This window comes from Phragmites australis, chromosome 7 (assembly GCF_958298935.1).
Source record: "Phragmites australis chromosome 7, lpPhrAust1.1, whole genome shotgun sequence".
Classification (NCBI taxonomy): Eukaryota; Viridiplantae; Streptophyta; class Magnoliopsida; order Poales; family Poaceae; genus Phragmites; species Phragmites australis.
Window position 1 is genome coordinate 37,634,919 of NC_084927.1, and position 20,663 is coordinate 37,655,581.

General features: G+C 44.2%; 4 protein-coding genes and 1 long non-coding RNA gene across 5 annotated transcripts; 1 reads left to right on the top strand and 4 right to left on the bottom strand.

Annotated features, from left to right (window-relative positions):
* Window positions 1-797: 797 nt before the first annotated feature.
* LOC133925232 (protein BPS1, chloroplastic-like) lies at window positions 798-2,404 on the bottom strand. The gene has a single exon (XM_062371129.1). The coding sequence runs from the start codon at window positions 2,143-2,145 to the stop codon at window positions 1,222-1,224; it is 924 nt and encodes a 307-aa protein (XP_062227113.1). The 5' UTR covers window positions 2,146-2,404; the 3' UTR covers window positions 798-1,221.
* A 5,166-nt stretch (window positions 2,405-7,570) lies between these two features.
* On the bottom strand, window positions 7,571-9,610 carry LOC133925236 (uncharacterized). Its single transcript, XR_009910921.1, has 4 exons — window positions 9,521-9,610; window positions 8,523-8,588; window positions 7,947-8,037; window positions 7,571-7,862 (listed from the first exon to the last, which is right to left on the bottom strand). It is a non-coding gene; the product is annotated as an uncharacterized LOC133925236 (long non-coding RNA).
* A 1,228-nt stretch (window positions 9,611-10,838) lies between these two features.
* Window positions 10,839-11,637, bottom strand: LOC133925235 (uncharacterized). Its single transcript, XM_062371131.1, has 2 exons — window positions 11,166-11,637; window positions 10,839-11,034 (listed from the first exon to the last, which is right to left on the bottom strand). The coding sequence occupies exons 1-2, from the start codon at window positions 11,592-11,594 to the stop codon at window positions 10,975-10,977; spliced, it is 489 nt and encodes a 162-aa protein (XP_062227115.1). The 5' UTR covers window positions 11,595-11,637; the 3' UTR covers window positions 10,839-10,974.
* A 49-nt stretch (window positions 11,638-11,686) lies between these two features.
* Window positions 11,687-13,731, top strand: LOC133925233 (ubiquinone biosynthesis protein COQ4 homolog, mitochondrial). The gene is made up of 3 exons (XM_062371130.1): window positions 11,687-11,839; window positions 12,325-12,508; window positions 13,030-13,731. The coding sequence occupies exons 2-3, from the start codon at window positions 12,329-12,331 to the stop codon at window positions 13,531-13,533; spliced, it is 684 nt and encodes a 227-aa protein (XP_062227114.1). The 5' UTR covers window positions 11,687-11,839; window positions 12,325-12,328; the 3' UTR covers window positions 13,534-13,731.
* A 233-nt stretch (window positions 13,732-13,964) lies between these two features.
* Window positions 13,965-20,663, bottom strand: LOC133925237 (vacuolar protein sorting-associated protein 41 homolog). The gene is made up of 19 exons (XM_062371132.1): window positions 20,253-20,663; window positions 19,377-19,649; window positions 19,112-19,291; window positions 18,515-18,778; window positions 18,241-18,373; window positions 18,062-18,152; window positions 17,615-17,717; window positions 17,045-17,148; window positions 16,792-16,885; window positions 16,555-16,710; window positions 16,402-16,464; window positions 16,237-16,302; window positions 15,845-16,045; window positions 15,633-15,710; window positions 15,446-15,565; window positions 15,280-15,360; window positions 15,110-15,195; window positions 14,689-14,770; window positions 13,965-14,606 (listed from the first exon to the last, which is right to left on the bottom strand). The coding sequence occupies exons 1-19, from the start codon at window positions 20,517-20,519 to the stop codon at window positions 14,211-14,213; spliced, it is 2,838 nt and encodes a 945-aa protein (XP_062227116.1). The 5' UTR covers window positions 20,520-20,663; the 3' UTR covers window positions 13,965-14,210.

Consider the following 20,663-nt stretch of genomic DNA (forward strand, 5'->3'; position numbering starts at 1 on the left):
GATCAAGGCACTCCGTACGTATCTCTCTCGGTACAGGGCATGGTACAGGCAGGACGCATAGTAAGCGGTATCGGAAATGCTATGCAGGCACCATCGGGGGACTAGCGGAAGTGTGAGGGCAAGCGCTGCTGGATGGTGTCGGGCAGGCAAGGCAACTGGCAATGCCGCGAGAGACGGACAGCCGCGCGTGCGTGGGTGGCGACGGCGACCGACCCGCCCATGCTCTTGCGGCTTGCCGCGACGGCAGAAGCACCGCGCCGGGCTGCTCGCGCGCGCTCTTGCGTGACGGCCTCGGCGACCGCACGCCCGGCGGCTTGGCGGTACTTGACCTGACTAGTTGTCAGTTGAGTGGGTGTCGTGAACGCTTCGCGCCTTTCGGCAACCCGTCCCCGTCCATCCTCCTGGCCATGCCGTGCATGCTGCGACGCTGGCGTTTCGGCGGCCGGCGGGTTGCTTCCGCGCCGACGAAACGGATATGGTTTTTCTGGCTGTGATGCGGGGGGCGCTCCGGCACATGCAACTTGCAGAAAGCGTTTCGGACGCCGCCGATGCCGCTGGTGCTGGGATGTCGTGTCGGGCAGTTCATTTCGTCATTTCGAGGCTGCGCTCTGCAGATCGAAAGAATTTGTGCCTGGCAGCCTCGTCTCTCTGTGCGTGTTTTGAAAATCTCATTCGACACAATGACACAGTGTGTCAAAACTCAAAAGAGCTTTGAACCGACCCTGTGTTTCGGTGACTCGATCGTCAATCTTGATTCGTGGCAAACGATGACCAAACTGATTCCTCGAACTGCCAAATGGATCAAGAGAAACATGCCATCTCAAATTCCTCAAAGTTAGGTGCGGACCCTGACGAGTGAAGTCACACGCTCCCGTTTAAATTGCAAAGACTCCATCACTGCTATGCCCTCACTTATTTTTTTAGCTAGATCCGCCCGTGCCCATAGTATACTACTATATGCCGCAAAATTACAGAGCCAGATTGAAGAACATTTGCAATATTTTCCCTTTTCCATATATATAGTATTGGATTCCACATATCCAAAAGGGTGCAAAATGCAAGTATGCTCGTATGTGGCCTCCTCCTTGACACACAATTTTAACAGACTCGCCCACCCAAACCTGCCTTCGGCTACGACATTTGCCCAATTCGTACTGTAGAGCAGTAGAGCTGAGCTGTACCAGTATACATGTAACTACACACACGCTTACGGAGTGACAGTTATTTACACGTCTTCTCGGTGGGTCCCACCATGAAGCTGCCCAGCTCGGCGTCGCGGAGGCATAGCGCCGCGCGGAACACGCGGCTGACGGCGTCCGACAGGGGGTCCAGCCGCGCTGTCAGCTCCTCCGTCCGCTTCTCCACCTCCTGCGCCGCGGCACGCAGCGCCGCCTCGTCGATGCCGCCTTCGCCGTCGAGGACCGACGCGAGCTTCTGCACGGCCTCGTCGATGGCGTCCACTTCGCTGGTGTTGGTGGCGAGGGTGGAGAGCTGGATGGAGACGGTGTTGAAGGCTTCCGCCCACGGGAAGTCGCTGGAGACCAGTGGGAAGGCGGCGGCGAGGGCGCCCCCGCCGAGCACGGAGGCCGCGGCTGCCGCCGCGAGGGAGGAGACGGAGTTCACAGCGACAAGGACGCGCGCGGCGGCAGAGAGGCGGCCGCGGGGCTGGTCGAACGGGAGGGAAGGGAGCGGGGGCGGAGGGGACGTTGCGGCGCGGTCGGTGAGCGCCGCACGTGCGCGCCCGATCGACGATGGTGACGAGGGCGACGACGAGAGGAGGTGCAGCGCGAAGCGGGCGAGGAGGCGGCGGAGGCGGAGCCGGTCGAGGCGGGCGGTAATCGCGTTGCAGGCGTCGAGGAGCGCGACGCCTGCGTCGAGATGGGCGGCGACGGCGACCGCGTCCCCCTCGCCGGCTAGCGCGGGCGCCGCCTCCCCAAGCGTGAGCGCGAGGAGGTCAGCGAGCCGCGCGAGCGCCGCGAGCGGGGACGCCGGCAGCGGCAGCAGGCCCCGGAGGCGCGCGGCGAGCGCGGCGTCCAAGCGGGCCGCCTTGCCCTGCTGCTGCTGGCGGCGGTTGGCCTTGGGTGAGGCGGTGGCGGGGTAGTGGTGGGAGGGGAGGAGCGAGCTGTACTTGTCGGCGAGGAACATCTGGGCTGTCGTGGTTTGCTGCGGCGTTGGATTGGGCAGGTGGAGGTGAGGGGAGAGGGGGTGGAGATGGAGGGAAGGATATAGAGGTGGCGGCGCGGTTGCGTCGCGGGTGTGAAAAGAACAAGGGGAGGACGGTGTGAACGACGGGGATGGGAGCCTTTTGTCCCCGGCAAGGATGCGTTTCCGGGAAGGGGGCGATGGGTTGGGAGCTAGCAACGTGGGCCCACCGCGCAGAACGAGTCCCTGAACGCTCTTTTTAGAGTGTGATTAGTTGTCAAAAGCGATTTGATTCGGCGGATACATATAATTTTAAATATATTTAATTATCTATATGCACTGTTTCAACTTAATGTAGCTTGGTTTAGGAGGGAAGCTTGATTTGTAGCTGGCCGGGTAGATATAAAGCCTATATCCGTTCACGCAAATAGATTCACTTATTAGTATCATAAAATTATTTATATACGAGTAACTAATCATAGTCTTAATTCTTGCATCCGTTTATACAGCATCGGATTCGGTCAACAAAATAGAACCTCAGTTTAACATATCCAGATAGATATAACCAATTAAACACTATTTTTCTCAACAAATATGACTCCGCTCAGCCTGCTTCCCCTCAATCTATATATACAATCCATACAGGCTAGATCAATGCGGGCAACCAATCACTCTTAAAAGATGATTCGGGATGACGGATTATGGATTGTAGCTAAAAGTACAAGAAAAAAAACCCAACAATCATGTTCTAAAAACTTATTCTCTCAATCTACAAGCTAAAGTCATATTTGTCTGCTTTCCCTCAATCTGTATATACAATCTATACAGGCTAGATCAATGCGGGCAACCAATCACTCTTAAAAGATGATTCGGGACGACGGATTATGGATTGTAACTAAAAGTAAAAGAAAAAAAACCAGCAATCACGTTCTAAAAACTTATTCTCTCAATCACAAGCTAAAGTCATGTTTGTCTTTTATTCTGATTATAGATTTAGTCTTAAAAGCAAAATAAAAAATGAATAGACATAATATAATAAATAATTCTCACAATCTATAAACCAAATTACACTATAAAATCATATAATCCACAATCAGGTGAGAACATGCTTTTTATCGATTTTATAGACTAAACTAGATTCTCATAATATAATATAAAACAAACAGACCTTAAATTATACTATAAAATCATATAATTTATAATTTATAAAAATAAGCTTCTTCACGTAATAGACTGACAATAAAAAAAGTCCCTGTGCCCCTCTCTCTCCTTTTTGTAATATAAAAAAGTATTGTCCCTTTTCTGAAATGAAAAGAGTTTGATTGTGCTGCACTACTGAAATGGAGTACTACTGCTCTTGGAAAAACTTGGCGACCTCACAAAACAGCAGGAGTGGACAAATACACTTTAAGCATGTTTATCTGCCTTGCTAATGCTACGTATTTTTGCAGTGTGGATGCTCTGGCAAACCTTAAAATTTGGACTTTTGGGCAACCTTTTCAAATCTTTTTCTTCACGGGTTTCTCAAAACAAAACAACATAGGCATGCTGGCATCACCGCCTGAATGCAATTGTTGTGAGATAAAACGGTACAGCAAAAGTAGAAAGCTGATAAATTTTATGGGCTACAGACTAACAGAGATACGTCAAATACAAGCTAGCTAGCGGAACATACTCATGAGCTCAATACTGATCACTGACTTGTTACACACTTATTGCGCTTTCATCATTATGACATTTGATCTCCAGGTACTCCAAGCTCCAGGTCCGCATCCTACGATCATCGTACAAGTAATTTCCAGTGCAAACCTTGCACTCCACGGTTCTCGGTTCACACATTACGAGTTGTCAAAAGAAAAGGAAACAGTTCACACTGAACACCAAGCTACTGTCAAAAAATGAAGAGGAGGAAACGGGGTACGGATGATCCTCACATAATCACGGCGACAAATCTTTATCTGATATATTCTTGAACAAGGAATCTAAATGTGCCCTCCTATGCGAAAGTTATCTTAAGCCACGGTTGTTAGCTTTCATCAACCTTTTCCGATTTAGGAAGGATAAGCATGAGCCGAAGACAATATGAATCAGCACGGAACAAGCTTTCCAGGGAATTAAGCCCAAATGCGCATGAGGTAAAAGTAACAATGCCCACCACTTTCCACACGCTTTGTACGAGGTTGTTTTAGCCATCTGTCTCTGTTGGGGTAACTTGGGATAGAAAGTCTAAACTATGACGACAGAAAAACACAGGGTCAAGGTATTATTCCCTTTGTTGAGCAGATCAGAACAAAACTTTTTAATTCTCTTACGCCTATCGGCCGACCATAAGCAACCTTTATATTTCCTGCTAAAACAGCTCCTAATATCTTCTTTCTTAGGTGATGTCTAATAAAAAAGAGAGTAAAAAATTAATATTAAGAAATAAGCTTTTAATACATATATGCATGATACTATTTTATTAGGGTCTTCCAAGATAATTGATTATGTCACATTCATTTAGAATTGCTTAAAGAACCAATTTCTTCTTAAAAAACAAGCTTCTCTTTTCTCCTCTTTAATTTACTTGCCACATCAAATTTTACCTAGTTAGACACCTAATTAATGTCTAAAAACCCAACACTGGGAGAGACCCTATGAGACTATTTGTTTCCTGCTTCTGCTTTTGCCTTTTCTGAAAAACTATTTTTAGATTTTAACTGTAGCTTTTACAATAAATTTTAGCTTATCAGAAAAATTACTCTCAACTAACTTCTCAGCTTCTAATTTATTTTCTCAGAAGAAAGCTTTTAACTTATAAAAACCACATTTCAACAATCTTATTTGTTTATACTTCTGACACTAAAGAAGTCACAAACAAATGTATCAAACAAACATGACCTAAGACCCCAAGGCCCTGTTTAGAGAGTTTAAAGCAGCTTCTGCTACTTGGAGCAGCCCCAGAAGCCATAAGACTAGCTCCAATAGCTTCCCTTCAGGGGTGATATTCCCGTCGTGAAGGGATTTTCGTTTCCTTCAGCGCTTCAACGGTTTTCCTTCATAGTTCCTTTCATGACGGGATTTCCAGAGTAATTCTTTTCAGGACGGGATTCTCTCTCCTTTTCCTTCGAGATTCTACTTAAAGAGAAATTGTTGGAGATGAGAGAAAATAAAAAGAATGGAAACAAGGTAGAGAATCGAAAAAGAAATAAAATGAAAAAAATATAATTGGAGATGATCTAAGCTCCCCAACAGACCAATTTTTTCCAAAATTGGTCATCTCCATAAGCAAGTTTTGCGAGCTTTTGCGGACTCAGATTATCAAAGTCGCCACAAATTTAGTGAGAAATTACCCACTACTGCCACCGATATATATACCGGTTCCTCCCCACCCCATCGATCCAGGGACTCGATCCCTCCAAGTCGCCGTGCTCTCTCCCCTCCAGGCGCTCCACCCTCCCCTCGGGTTGAAGTTCGGCGTTGCCCCTGAGCTCGACAACCGGCGCCGCCCCTGAGCTCGGCTACCGGCGCGACCCGTGAGATCGAAGTCAGGCGTCGCCCGCCCCATCTCCAGATCTCATCGCCCTCCTGACGACCAGTGCCGCCATGCCCCCGTCCCTCGACGGCCGGCCTGCCTCGACGACCAGCGCCGCCCACCACGCCCCTTCCCTCAATTGTCGGACCTGCCTCTACGACCAGCGAAGCTGCGGGTGTGACGCAGCACGGGCAGCCAGATCTCGCCGGAGAACCGGTTAGGGGCGACGAGGATGATATTTTAAAGAGGAAGTTGTAACCCTCAACCCGTATAATCACTCGCTTTTGCTATCCTCACGTGGAATTTTTCAGTCTGGTTTGCTACATCGAGTTGTGTTCTTGTTCTAGTATATTGCAAGTTAAGGCCTGTTTGTTTCAGCTGGAGATTCTGAAAAGCAGCTTATAAAAGCTGAATTGTGAAAAGCTGGATTGTAAAATGCTGGATTATGAAAAGCTTTTAGATTGTAGATTCTAAAAACCTTTTATGGATAGTTTAGTAAAATGAACTTTCACAATTTATCAAAAGCTACAGTTAAAAAGCATATTTTAAAAAGCTATAACCAAAAGCTGTCTGTTTGTTTCAGTTTCGAATTGTAAAAGCTGAAAGTCACAATCCAAAGCTGAAACAAACAGGCCCTTAATATTTAGGTGCTCACAGAGTCGACCTAACAAAGATTTGGTTCTTGAGATTTTTATTTCTTCGTACATAGTCAGAACCATGTTTCGGTTAGGAACTCTGGTTCTTCTTCACGCAAGATTTGTTCACAGTCATTGTGTGTGTGATCTCTGAATGGAATTCCCCCCTTATAGTATGCAGATCTTAGCGAAATTTCTTGTCTAATCGTGCTCGTGCATGTGATTGTAATTGCCAAGGACCCTGCTATGCGTGTGTTATATAAATGTTCAGATTTTCAGCTATTTCTGAATGGTTCAGAGTTCAAAAAAATTAAGAATTTTCAGAGAAACAAGCTAACTTACTTCTGTGAGGGTTGTTAATTCATAATCTTCTGAAGGATGCTAATTTCTTCTGCAAGGCTTGTTTGAAACAGAATGAAGAATGAACAGGATAGTCATTTCATCATTTGATTTGTTGACTCCTGGTGGACAAGGATGCTTTGTCAGAATTGTTCTTTGATGCTAGCAATAAGTTTTGATGATCAATGGCCGTGTGACGATTCACTGCTAGGCCCGAATTAGTCTAATAGTGAATATGGAAATCTCCATTCAAAAATGTCAAAAATTAACAAAAGCAGTTGTGTCCAAGTGTATGCTTGGTGAAGGCATGACAGTATTAACCAAACTGTACGCATAATTAAGTCTTCATTATCTCTAAGGGTATTTCAGATATTTCACCCAAACAGGTTTAGCTCAGCCTTCTCACTAGGTATCCAAAAGCTAGGTTGCCAAACATGCTAGCTTCTCATATCAGCAGCTTCTGGAAAAGCTGGAGTTCCCCTAAACAGGACCCAAGTCTCCAAACGGCCCTCTTGGCCCCAAGACCTTGGCTTGTTATAGAGTCCCGCTCCTGTGTCGTAGGACTTGTAGCTCGGCATGGTGGTCTCTATATCTTTGAGAGGTGTACCACAGTTTTTATTTTTCCAAGTCAGCTTAAGTTCTTATGCTTTGCTCATGATTTTTTCTGGACCGGATACTTCGCTGATATGCCCATAACATTCATTTCCCAACTTTTTCCTACTTACCGTGGACGCAACGAACCGAACACAGGTCGTGGCACATCAGAACCTACATCACTTACAGGTAAGATATCTCCTTGTGCACCTAACTAATCGTCTGGTCAGTCCGGGTGTGCCTGCACGACGCAATGCTGCAAATAGTATTTTCACTTGGTGGCATCCAGTGCAATAACCCGGCCGTTGACACGGCATTGTTTTTGAATGGCTCTTTTTCTTAACATATTGACACGCGTGTTCGAGAAAAAGACATCCAGTGCAATAACCAATGAAGTGGTAAGTGGGAACAAGCAACTGCAACTGCAAGCACAAACCACGGCTGATTGCGGCAACCAGGAGCCGGCCAAGAAGATTACCTCGAGCCGTTTGGTAGTGGCGCTACAGTTGCCACCATGCGTGCTTCGCTTTAGCGCCACGCATCCGAAACCGGTGGGAGCGAAACTTGGGCGTCGGAACCTCCCTCCCCCTTCGTCAGTTCGCCCATCGACTTTGACCTGACCTCAAGGAAAACTTGAGCTGCACACAACACATGGATAATGAGGACGAACAGGTCATAGGAAGTATAAGCCTGAAATTACGGATTCCTTGATGCAGACCGACCCTTTTCAATTGAACTGATGTTGACAGGAGGGGAAAGGTACGCCTCAAGTTTGAAATGTGCAACCTTGAACTAATGCAACCTGACAAGTAACTGAAGTTCCAGAGTACACAATACAACGAGCAAAAACAGAATTCAGTTACTGAAAGCATTTTGCTTGTAACATTGCGTAGCACTTGGGGAAAGACAAGTATGTGTAACAAACTAACAATGTAACATTCCGTGAAGAAAAAATGGAAGTCAAGCGTATGAATTAACAGGTGCAGATCATTAGATACAAAAATGCTTCAGCAGCAAAAAAGAATAGATAATGAAATTGCTGTTAGCCACCCATATGATTTCTTTTTATAGTTGACCGTTGTTTCACGGTGGTGGAAGTCACAACCATATATGATTTGTTATGCATGACTGCATTATAAGGATCTCATGAGGGCATGTCTGCAACTGTAACATACTAACAATATGACTGGTATTGATGCAAGAGTATCTGGTGTTATGTAAATGATATGACCATCTGGTGTTATGTAAATGATATGACCATTTCAACAATCTCATTACAATGTCCACCTCGTGCTCACCAGATCAAAGTCGGCAGATTACGAGGAGGTTCAGCAAGGTTATCCATTAAGCTTTCTTTCCGTACACTGCATCACACGGGCAGCAAATCAGCTAAACATCACAATCAACACAGCTAATGTTTTATTTGTTTTTTCAATTTAATATAGCATACTAAGAACGTTCTTATCATCTTGCATGTGCTCAAACCAATCCAGGTGATGGCCCACGATATAATTTTTTTATAGAAATCTGTTGTGCTAAGAAAGAAAGCAGTTTTCCTATCTCTAAGCTGGTTTAGAATCCCAGCAAGGTGGCAAATTGCTGGCAGCCTGGCAGATTGGTCAGGTCAGCTTTGAAGACCAGAATTGCAAGTTCAGACTTCAATGTTGTGGGGCATAAGTGGACTCATATCCTTTCCGAAAAAATGTCCTGTCGACCCATATTGGGGACAAAAAGAACTAGCTTCCCACAAAATACGGGTGCAAAAAGGACTGAATTCCATTAAGTGGGACACACATGGGTCCATGCTGGTCCACATTGACATAAGAATATAAGATGATAAAACTTTGTAGTACTTGTTAAAGTTTTCGAGTCTGATCTCCCTTATAAACTAGGTCACTTTCTTCTTAATGAAATGACACGTAGCTCTCCTGCGTGTTCGAGAAAAAAAAGATAAAACTTGATAAGAACAAGCTTAGCTTCATCGACCAAAAAAGAAACGAGTGAACAAAAAAAAAGAAATATTATTTTTTAAAGAAAGAAATAGAAAGGAAGATACATGCACGTTGCAACTGAATTCAGGAGACCTGAGATTAATGATACTAAAATTTTCACCTCATGTAGTGTCAAATCATGAAACCTTAGATTTTCAACAAATCAAAAAAAAGAAAAATCCTTGCCAACATCTTAATCTCATCATCCCATTTATTCCAAATATAAGATTGCTAAAAATAGTCAAGAGAAGACTATACACTATGCGATGCTAACCAAAAGGAATGAAGCTAACTATGTATACTACCTCCAGATGTTGCATCGAGCAATTCAGATCTACCACGTGCATATGTGATGTGCATTGCTGGGTGGAACTTCTGATGCCAGAAGTGAAAGTTTCAATATGAACTATGGATTATGATGAACAGCTTGCACCAACAAGCTTTTCTTGTAGCCTTTCCACACGTGCCTGAGCAATGGAATGTGACAGAATGCATAAGCTATTGAGCTGACAGAGCTAAATTAGGTAACTGCAACTGGAATAGGAAACCAAAAGGTTTGCAATTCAAATATCTGATGCTAACCTTGAAAGACTTGAACCGGCAAATAGGTTCAAGATCCAAGGCATCTGCATAAGCATCTTCCGCAACACAATATTCACCCATTGCAAGAAACGCACCCCCTCGCAATAAGTGAGCCTGCATAGGCCATAGCCATGGTGAATAAGAGCTGAACAGACCATGAAATAATAATAATAAAAACAGCAGGCAGTTCGGAAGGAAGTAATGTCTGACAAATTATCTCGTAAATGAGGAATGAAACTCTATGCCTACGGATACAGTGAAGATTTCTGTTCGTCAAGGCTTCAAATGGAAATGCTATTGACTTATAATCAATACCATGAAAACGGCCTTTTTATTAATGTACACTGTTCCGAGAAGTTCCTCCATTCCATACAAGTGCTTGTCATTTCAGATTACATATGATAGACAAGTTACAGATAAATTTGCATAAACTAGCTGTGGTCACCTATCACCCAAGGCCACTTACGCCCTCTGAACTGAGAAAATTAAGCATTGCACTACAAGTAATGCACCTAAAATTTCCTGCCATCATTGTAAACTTAGGAAGTCATGAATGAGGGTACTATTTGGTTTTGTTGACTTTTACAAGTACCAACCCTTCCTCACTTCACCCCTCACGAAGTTACTAGGTACTATGCACTCCTAGGTACTTCCAAAAGTTATCAGCAAAAATTGGCAAATTGGAACCATCCAATTCATAACTGAGACGCCGAAAAATATAGATAGAGATCATCAATCGGCAATGATCAAGCTTCTCCCAAGGACAACATAACATGAACAGAAAGACATGAATATGAAATTACAAGCAAAGTCATACCTGAGGAAATTTGGTGGTTAAAAAAAACAAATACCTGAGGAAATTCGGGAGCTATTCTTATTGCTTCCTCAGCGTCCTCAAGCGCGCCAGAGATATCCCCTAGTGTCAATCTCGCCTTCGACCTGCATAATTGCCACAAAATGACACATGCTAAACTTACAGGAAGTACACAATTACACTTACAAGCACTATTTCTCACACCAAACTTAAAACAATAGAACATAACCTGCTGCTGTACAGCGAAGCGAGCGTAGCTCGGCTGGCTTGGCCTCCCATCATGAGCCAGCCCGCCCGGGATGGATCCGTGGTGTCGCACTCTATTATAAGACCTCAAAAAAGAACCAGGAAAGGGTACCGGTGTTAAAAAAAACTGCTGCTGTACACCAAACGCAGACCACCACAAGCATTGAGACAAATTGCCTACAAAACACACAAGTATAACCAAGTTACAGTGAGACCCCAAAAAAAAAGTTAATACAATGAGATTATCAAAAACACCAAGCAACAACGCAAGCAAAGCACACTTGTCAGAATGGCGCCTTCTTACAGACCTCAGTTAAGAGAGCTTCCGTTTCGGCCGCATTTCCCTTCTCGAGGGCAGCCTCCGCCTTCTCCCTCGCGGCGAGACCCGCGGCCGCGTCGAACTCCGCGGCTCCGAGGAGATGCTCCAGGAGCTGCGCGCCGCGCGCCGCCGTGCCCACGTGTCCGAACAACGCGGCGCCCCTCCCGACGACGGAGGGCCCCGCGCCGCAGCGGCCAAGGCACCCGCAAGAGGCCACGTCTACGCGCGGCGGCGCGAGGCCCGCGGGCGCAGCCAGGACGCCATGGCGCGCGCATGTGCGGTTCGTGCAGACACGCACCTCCACCGCCCCCGAAGCGCGAGTTGGAGAAGGCCTCCGTCGTTGAGGCGGTGACCGTGGGGGAACGGAGACTATGGAGCAGGAGCGATAGGTAGTGGTAAGAGCCACCGCCACCGCCATCGCCCTCGCCGTGCGGCCTCTGGTCACTGGGTGATAGGCTGATGAGGCGGGGAGCTCTTCGGAAATAGTTTTTTCTTCAGGGCCCCTTTTGTAATTTTTGACATTTTTTCATAAACACCCTTGCATTCCGGCTTGAGTCAGGTTCAGCGGCGAGAGGCCCGTTCCCCTCGACGGTCGCCTTCGTCTCGTTCTCGCCGTAGCCGTGAGAGCGCCACCGTGTTCTCCACTCCGGCAGACCGTCAGGAGTAAGTATTCTAGCCACCTCGGGAGGTCTTGCCGTATCCCGCGCGGTCGAGGGGTGGTGTCCCCGCGTGTCCCCGTCGTTCCGCCTCTAGCCCTAGGCCCTGGGTGGTTGATTTGGTGGATTTGTGCCTAGATTGCATTAGGGTTACGAGCTCGATGTTACCATTGTTGCTTCCAGGCTGTTGATGGAAGCTCTCTCGTTGCCTGCCGGTGTCAGGGGTGGTACGCTCTGTCTGTTCGATGAAATGCCTATTAGTGGCATTTGGCTCATACTGCTCATGGACCCGTGCTCTTTGCCGGTATGGCAGCCGGCATTTCATTTGCACGCAGCCTGGTCGTTGATCTTACAAGTAGAAATTGCATCGCAGCATGTCGCGTGTGTAGTGTTCAGTTGTATGTTGCTGCTACTTGCTATTATGATTTATTCAGAAACTAGAAAATGGCATGAGGCTGTAGTATTCTGACTGCTGCTTCTCGGTGTTTGTAGAGCCATGCTGGGGGCCCGTGTGCATCTGAAGGGGTGGCAGCAGGCAGCTGTTGCACTTGGTTCTGCATTTGGGGCCTTGCTTGACCCAAGAAGAGCTGATCTGATAGCTGCTCTTGGAGAGACTACTGGGAAGCCAGCATTTGAGCGTGTGCTGCAGCGAATGAAGAACAGTGCAGAAGGCAAGGTAAACCAATACTGCCCCCTCTATTGTCAGAAAGTTGTCCTCCACCATCTATGGCTCAGAATTCCTTATAGCTTTTGGTAATAGCAGATTTTGTAAATCATATACCCAATTAGTGAAACATATTTGTTTTCTCCATGTGGAAAATGTGAACTGCCAATATGATGGTACTCTGATACTAGAATGCTTGTGAATTGTTGCTTTTCCCTTTTACCTGTATGTTTTAGCAAGCTGATGCAATCATGGATAGATCAGATTAGGTTATTGGCTTGTGATTAAGCATATTGTAGCCAATTGCTTCCTTCTATTGCTATATTCTGCATTGAATTCGATTTCCAAAATACTATTCCTTGTTGGGTTGGACTCTAACTTACCAATTTTCTGTGCAACGTAGATTTGTCGTTGTGATATTCTGATGCAATACGCAAGTAAAAGCAACTCATGCCAACTGAATATGCAATTACCTACTTGTGTCATGAATTTCTTCCCCCATCCATGTTAATGATATAGCCTTATTCCTCCAGGAAGTTCTTTTGGAGCGTCCTCGTGTTATATCCTCGCAGGTTTCTCATGCCTGGGACATGCCTCAGAACACGTTTGGTGCTGCATATGCTCAGTTCATGGGATCAAGGAACTTCTCACCAGATGATCGCCCACCTGTCCGTTTCATGGACACTGATGAGCTTGCATACGTTGCAACACGTGCCCGCGAGGTGCATGACTTTTGGCACGTGTTGTTCGGCCTTCCAACAAACCTGATTGGAGAGACTGCCCTCAAGGTGATCGAATTTGAACAGATGTTCCTCCCAATGTGCATGCTATCAGTTGTCGGGGGCTCTGCGAGGTTCAGTGGGAAACAAAGGACTTTGTTTTTCCAGCATTACTTCCCATGGGCAACAAAAGCAGGCCTCAAGTGTACAGATCTGATGTCTGTTTACTATGAAAAGCACTTCAATGAAGACTTGGAGGAAGTAAGGAGAAACTGGGGAATTCTACCATGCCCTGATCCCAGGAAGAGCAGTGTATAGACGAGTATGTTCTGCATGAAATGGCTGTATTCAGTTTCCATCTTTGGATATATTAGTTGCTATCTTCTCTTGGAATAATATAATGAGGAGCTATGTTATTGATACCTTTGCAAGTTTAGAGTGTGTTTTGGTTAGAATGTTACAGGACGTGCAATGTTTATATTTCCAATGATCTATGAGATGTTTACTTGAATGATCTATGAGATGTTTACTTGAATGTCACTAGAAATGTGAACTTCTAGTCAAGTGCAAGTGCATATGGGCGTGAACATAAAACGAACGGAGTTCAACATAGAGAGTTGCTCTGCTTCCTCTCAGCTTTGCAGAATCGGGGACAAACTTAAAACTTCGTGTGCACGATAGAAAAAAAAGTGGAGGAAGGTATCATATTCCTAAAATCTCTTGGTAGTTTCAGAAAAGAACCACTCTGCTATCTTTAATGAACTTTTGATTATCTGGCAAGCGTGGCATTGCCAAAAAAAAAAAAAAAAAACGCCGTACAACTTTCTCATGTTGGTTCATCAAATTTATACAAAACTCCTCTTGCCCGAGGACATGGCTTCCCTCAAAAAAGAATCACGCTATTGTACATATGTAACACGCCAAAAGAACACAATAATTACAGGGCTCAAAACTTACAACACAAGGTAGTGTGGACTAACCCAATACGGTATAAATTACGCAGCGGCAGTAGTGCACAATACACATCGCATACTAGACTCGCCTAACGGGGAGCCACCATCATCATCCGAGCCATTGTCGCTATCCTGATTAATGTTTGATTTCATCAATTCTAACCCACCTTCGAGGCAAGACAGATGATATGCATGGCAGCAGTAGAAAACAATGACAGATACGTCCTGGATAGGCAAAGGATCGAAGCACAAGCAACAGCGGGCACCACATCTCGTTCTGGACTTGATATCTAGAGCCCGTACACTTGATGATCTCTCACTTCCTCGCGAAGATCCATCATCAACTCTGTTTCCGTGTACCTCCTCGTCCATGCTTGCCATGTAAACTCCACGTCGAGCCTCATGGTAGTATTTAACCAAAAGGTTAACACAGTCAGCCTGTGCAAGGCATATTTTGGACACGCTCAGAATTTCAGATGGGTGAAACATAGAGCAGGGTAGTAAACAAAAGATAGCTAACCTTAAGTATATCATTGCATCCATTCCGCAGTGAGGTTTCTGTGCGGTAGTCCGTCACAATTTTCACAAGGCGGTCTCGCAACCTATCAAAAGCATGAGTAAACACTCGAACCAGGAAAGGAAATGGCTGGATTAAATGAGGTGTCTATCAGCTGGATTCGACAATATCGATCAAATCCTACAACAGTCATAGTTTTCTAGGGTTGGATCAAATGAAGGTTGTCTATCAGCTGAATTTCACGATATCACACGTTCTATAATGTTCATGACTCATGGCAATATCACCAAGGGGTTATGGGTGGATGATTTAGAAACTGTTAGTGACTTCTGATGACAGACTCATCTGCTAAGGTTTCTGTTATATAACATATTTTGTAGGCTCTCAAGTTTTTTGGACAAAATTGATTTTGGTAGAAACATACCGAGGTATTTCTAGTCCATCAGGAACTAAACTGACAATGTACAGAGGGTCAAGATTGCCGACGGTATGTTCCAGCAGCATTCCAACCTGCTCAACAGGTACAAAAATTGAATCAAGAAACAGAAGGTGTGTCAGTCTCAAGGAAGATTAAGCATAATCTGCTCCCATTACCATTTCAGGCTTCTGGAGGCACTGTCTAATCAGTTCCTCCCATAATTCTTCATCATGTTGCTCCATAACAAACTCAACGGCCTGTATACAGTTCAAGATTTCTGTTACTATCCAAGCCTGTATATCAAGTTAGTTAATACAGCACACGATATCCTAAGAGAGGAACCTTGTCTATGGCTTCCAGTTTGTTTATAATTGTAGAGAGAGCTTCCTTAGCATTGCCCATTCGACCAAGGACGAAAACTTGCTCCATTACAAGTTCTTTTTGTGCAAAAATTTCATATGCCTGGAATAACAACAACAAATTGTCAAGGCAATGCTGTAATGCTGACTTTTTTATTTGTAAATATGACCTTGTCAAGCCTGTAATGCTGACTGGTACGGAGGAAGGGTAATAACATCCTTGGCTCGTAATCTGCATAGAGCTCCACCTATAGCGCAGACAGATCAGACTTATGAGTTATTGTCAAACACAAACTTGAGGTACAAAAAATAGGGGAAATTTACTATAATAAGTAAGGCATTTACTATAAGGACTCCATGTTAAAAGGGGACAATCAAATACCTGCATATCATGAAAATCTTTTCCAGCATGTATGTCTGTCTCAAACAGAGCATGTAAATATAGATGCAACAAATATTTCTTGTCACAATTTTTGCTGGTATGCAACAACTGCTCCACGATTTCATATGGGGGAATGATATCACGATGTTGGATCAATAGGTGAACTGCTCTTTTACTATCCAGTATCATAAGATTGACAACCTGTAGAATATACAAAAGCAGTAAGTATTAAGGTGGAGGATACAGAAGGCTTTTTCTAAATTATATCTGTAACAATATCTCTGTAGAGTGCAACTCTGCATAAGTAGTTAAAACAGACAACAGGCCAGCCTTTAATTCAATATGACAAATGCAAACTAGAAGTATTATACTACGTCCATTTGGGGCCATACCTTATCATGAATGGCATCATGCAAGTTGTACTTCTCAATAAATTCAAATACTTCTGGCTTCAGGAGCTGAACAAAATGAGGTTGGATTAGAAATACAGACTTTGGTAGAACAAAAATACTTTAGCAGAATATGAAGCATTTAACTGCAATTTAGGATATACTTACTTCAGCATAGAGAGAGAATGCCTTTTCATATTGACCATTGACCACATACAATTCAGCTAATGCCTACAGTGCACATAAGACCAAGATGTCAATCAAAGAGCTAAAAAGAATCAAATTAGATTTCACATCCATTAAAGAATATCCCAAACCCACCTCTTTCAACGGATCAGTCATCGATGAGGAGTTCAACTGTGGTTCGATGGCAGATATGACCGGTGAAGCGGTGTATAAAGTAGGCGGCCAAATTTTTACCGTAGTCAAGAGAAGTTCATGGAAAGAAGGATTGGTAGTAAGAGCTACAAGGGCGACCTACACGAGACAATCATAATAATATTGCAAACATATAGGTGTTGGAATGAGTCAGCAAAGACTTCTGAATTGGCACAGCACCTCATAGGCAGTATCACTCAGCTGAGGATTTTCTGTAGGTATATAAGGGACCAAAACAGGAAGTTGGCGGAGATGAGCAAAGTGAAATACCCACCTGTGGCATACAAGCTCTGATTACTACACATACACACCAAAAAGAAAGAAAGGATCAACTAACACAAAACAGACGGATCAAAACCCCAAACTTTTGTCATTGTTGTTATACTAGATCATATAAGAAGGCGACAAATGTGTATCAGCATATTTTTCTAACCTCTCCCATGCTGAAGGAGATCCTCGCAGCAACTTTGGACAGAGTTGAGCAGCTTCAGCATACTTCCTTTCAATTATCAAGTGATCAAGGTATCTTGAACCCACCTGACATGAAATAACATCAAGAAAACTTTAATAACTTAACTATTTCCTCGTGTAATTAGGTCTCCTTTTGTAGTTTTGGACAAGTTCTCATAAATGGGCTCATAAAAGGTAGAACAATTAGACAAGTTGTTAAACATGCTACAATTAACTCTCTGAAAATGCATGGGACTAGGGTAATGTATAAAATAGATGGAATAAATGTATTTCAGAGGTTTATCTTTTATTTGCATTATTTGAGCCACTTTAGAAAATGACCCATTTTGCATGGAAACAACAGTTGGTGCATCATAGAGGTCCCATTTATTGATGAAAATGGTGAACCAGCATTAAATGAACTGACCATCAAAAGTAGAGATCTTAGTCACAGGTAGGTGCCTATAAAATTTAAGGAGACATCCTCATCATCAGACAGATGATGCATACTGTTCTTCATTTACTAATCAAACTTAACTATTTTCTAGTTCACCTCATCAAGAAGCTCAGTCCGTCCTTGTCCTGCCTCAACTGCAGCCAATGCTTTTTCATGCCAACCATGTTGAAGAAGCCAAGCAATATGATCTTCAGCATCTCTAATTGGAAGTACATATTATATCAGATGAAATGTGTCATGGATCTTTTGTTACGAAAAGGACAAAGACATAAGCAAACTGGACAACATCAAAAGAAATTCAAATATCTAACTAATAACATGGTTATACATCTAGTAGTCAAGACTCAAGAGAAATGAAATAGCACTGTATCAGACATTTTACTAAGTGATTTTTTGTCAGTAGCTCGCTCACTTCCTAATTACAATTAATTGTTTTAGGCAAAACAATTGAGATCACTAAGGTCCTCAAAGTGACAATCAGATAAATTTGACATAATGAATTGGGGGTTAATATGAGCTTTTGCTTTGTAACATTTAAACAACCTTGGCTTTGCAACCACTATATCCTTAGGAGACACAATGTAATACAAAGGTTCGTCGCCAGCCACCCACTGTCCACCTGCATTGCTACTTCCTGAACCAAAAAGACAAGAGGAACAGAAAAGTTTCCATCAAGAGAACCAAAAGAATGCCCATTACTGTCGGAGCACAATCAATTAAACCTGAGAAAGGTGCATGCACAAGAGCGTAATCCTTTGCCTTATAGTGCTCATAACCATGAATAGGCAGAGCATCTGTAGTAAGTTCATCATTTTTCCATGATACAAGATGTATTTCTGGACGCTGTGCGGTTCCCTACAAAATGTTAGAAATAACAGAAATTTATCAATCTTAGCAGTACGATTTTAATGCAAAGGTATCTGGTATATAATATAGATGTAATAGAGATTTACAGAGTGCAATGTAAGGGACAAGCACTGATGATTAGTTGATTACCTGGCGTGAAGGAACAGAGGTACTAAACTTTTTCTCTCTGTCATCCTTATCAGGAATATAGGCAAGCACAACTAAAAGGTCACCAAATGGAGCAATCCCAGATATGTGGTAGCCTGTTTGGAACGAACCCACAATATCCACATACTTCTCAGAACTCGCTGTGGTGATAGTCCTTTGTATGCCATTGAGTCCGTGAGATAAATCTGTTCGAATTGCTGCAATCTTGACGCTTGTTCCCCATCCAATAACTAAGACTGTATCATCCTAAGCAAGTAAAGATCAGTCAGTGCAATATGTGGATTTTCCATTGAACTATAGACGGGAAAATAAAATCTTAGACTGATGTGCATATCTTCTTATTCCCCCGCAAATAACACAACTATTATGCTCCTTGACATAATTAACAATATGATTCATTTATTCATAAACTGATGTGCATCATGTGCTTTCCCCCCTCTCTTTTCACTAATATCCTCCGTCTTCCACTCACTAGAGTTATGATTTTCTTATATGCTGACCAAATTGAAATGTTCCAGTCGAGCTGTACATGGTTCAACTGCACTATACATCATCCATATAGATAACAGAATTATTTACCTGCCAGACTAGGTGGGGAACTAAAAACTCTGGCCGGGGAATTCCTTTCGGTCGCTCTATGAATGCAATTCCTTTGTCTGTTTTCATATCATGCACTTTCACCCCTGCATCATTAGCCCAAGCAAGAAGGTCCGTCCTCCACTTCATAGAATGGATTGGTCCTTCACCATCACGCAAAACCTAAGACATGAAGAGATGAGACAACAACCAATAAAGCTCACTGAATACATCAGATCATCTATTATCCCAAGAAAACCAAGCATACCTTTTTATTGTAGCCTCCTCCCCAAGTCTTCTTTGTCAACACAAGCACTTGACCTGCTAAACCACCAGTAGCAAATCTCCTATAGTTCCGGGAATAATTAGGGTCTAAAGCAATTGCTTTCATGGGGCGGTGGTACTCAAACTTCAGTTTTTCATCAGTGAAGAGGCTGCTTATTGCTACTGTGCCATCATCTGAGCAGCTGCCTATATATTCACCGTCCACATCAAAACTGATGTCATTGATAGTTGTTGTGTGAGCAGCGATTTCCTTAACCTACAAAACATATTGAACAAAAAGATGAGAATTGATGAGACTATAGCATTTCTACAGATGGGGGCAAAGGCATTGGTGCACACACTTCACAGGCATTAGAGCACACACTTCACTTTTACATATCACGTGTCACTCTTTGGCTTCATAAGTTCCACGAACCCCCAGACTCAGAAATTCGAGGCAGAAAATATTTTATAGTGGTGTGATCAATATTACAAAAGAAAGTTATGCGTCACATGATTTGAAGCTGTAACGTAGCTAGCAGCAACCTCAATTTTCTTTTTACTCACATATATGTCTGGACTCTGTAGTTATGGTGTTGAAACTTCTCAGCATACAGCTATCTCAATTCAGTTAAGAGTTTAAGACAAAATCCTAAACGGAGGTTTCAAGAGGTAAACCCTCAAAACTTCACCGTTCAATTGGCCAGTAGTTTTGTACAACGAATCACTAGACCAATGCTAAAAGTCCTGACAAACTGAGAGGAAGCTTCAGGGATGTTCCAATGCCACGATCGTGGTTTGCTGCACACCACAACACACTTCCCTCCCCAGTTCCTCACCACAATTCCCAATTCCACAAGCGCCCTGTCGCGAAGGGTACCTGATTGCCCTGGAAGTCGAGGATGTGGAGGGTGCCGTTGTGGGTGCCGAGGGCGACCATGCGGTCGGCGACGGCGATGGCCGCGGCGGCGTCGGTGGAGAGGATCGCCGGCACGCTCCCGCCCAGTCGCTGGTACTTGAGCCGCGGCTCCTCCTCCACCTCCTCCTCCTCCTCCTCTCCCTCATCGCCTTCCTCCTCCCGCTCGTCGTCCCTGTCGCCGTTCACCCCGTTCTCGTGCGGCGGGTGGCCGCGCCGCGCGGTGGACATCCTCGCCGCCGGCCGACGCGGACGATCGCGCGAGATCTCCCGTTTGGAGATTTTCGAGATAATTTCTGGGGAGTTGGGGGGTCTGCGTGTAAATGTTCGGCCGGGACTTTTACTTTCTTGTGTTTGATTTGGTGTTCGTCTATC

Coding starts and splice junctions, on each gene's coding strand:
- LOC133925232 (XM_062371129.1), bottom strand. CDS start 2,145: ATGTTCCTCGCCGACAAGTACAGCTCGCTCCTCCCCTCCCACCACTAC.
- LOC133925235 (XM_062371131.1), bottom strand. CDS start 11,594: ATGGCGGTGGCGGTGGCTCTTACCACTACCTATCGCTCCTGCTCCATA. Junction 11,035..11,165: donor CGGAAGCTCTCTTAACTGAG/GTCTGTAAGAAG, acceptor TGTGTTTTGTAG/GCAATTTGTCTCAATGCTTG.
- LOC133925233 (XM_062371130.1), top strand. CDS start 12,329: ATGCTGGGGGCCCGTGTGCATCTGAAGGGGTGGCAGCAGGCAGCTGTT. Junction 12,509..13,029: donor AGAACAGTGCAGAAGGCAAG/GTAAACCAATAC, acceptor TTATTCCTCCAG/GAAGTTCTTTTGGAGCGTCC.
- LOC133925237 (XM_062371132.1), bottom strand. CDS start 20,519: ATGTCCACCGCGCGGCGCGGCCACCCGCCGCACGAGAACGGGGTGAAC. Junction 17,149..17,614: donor GGACTGAGCTTCTTGATGAG/GTGAACTAGAAA, acceptor ATTTCATGTCAG/GTGGGTTCAAGATACCTTGA. Junction 15,361..15,445: donor AACTGGAAGCCATAGACAAG/GTTCCTCTCTTA, acceptor AACTGTATACAG/GCCGTTGAGTTTGTTATGGA.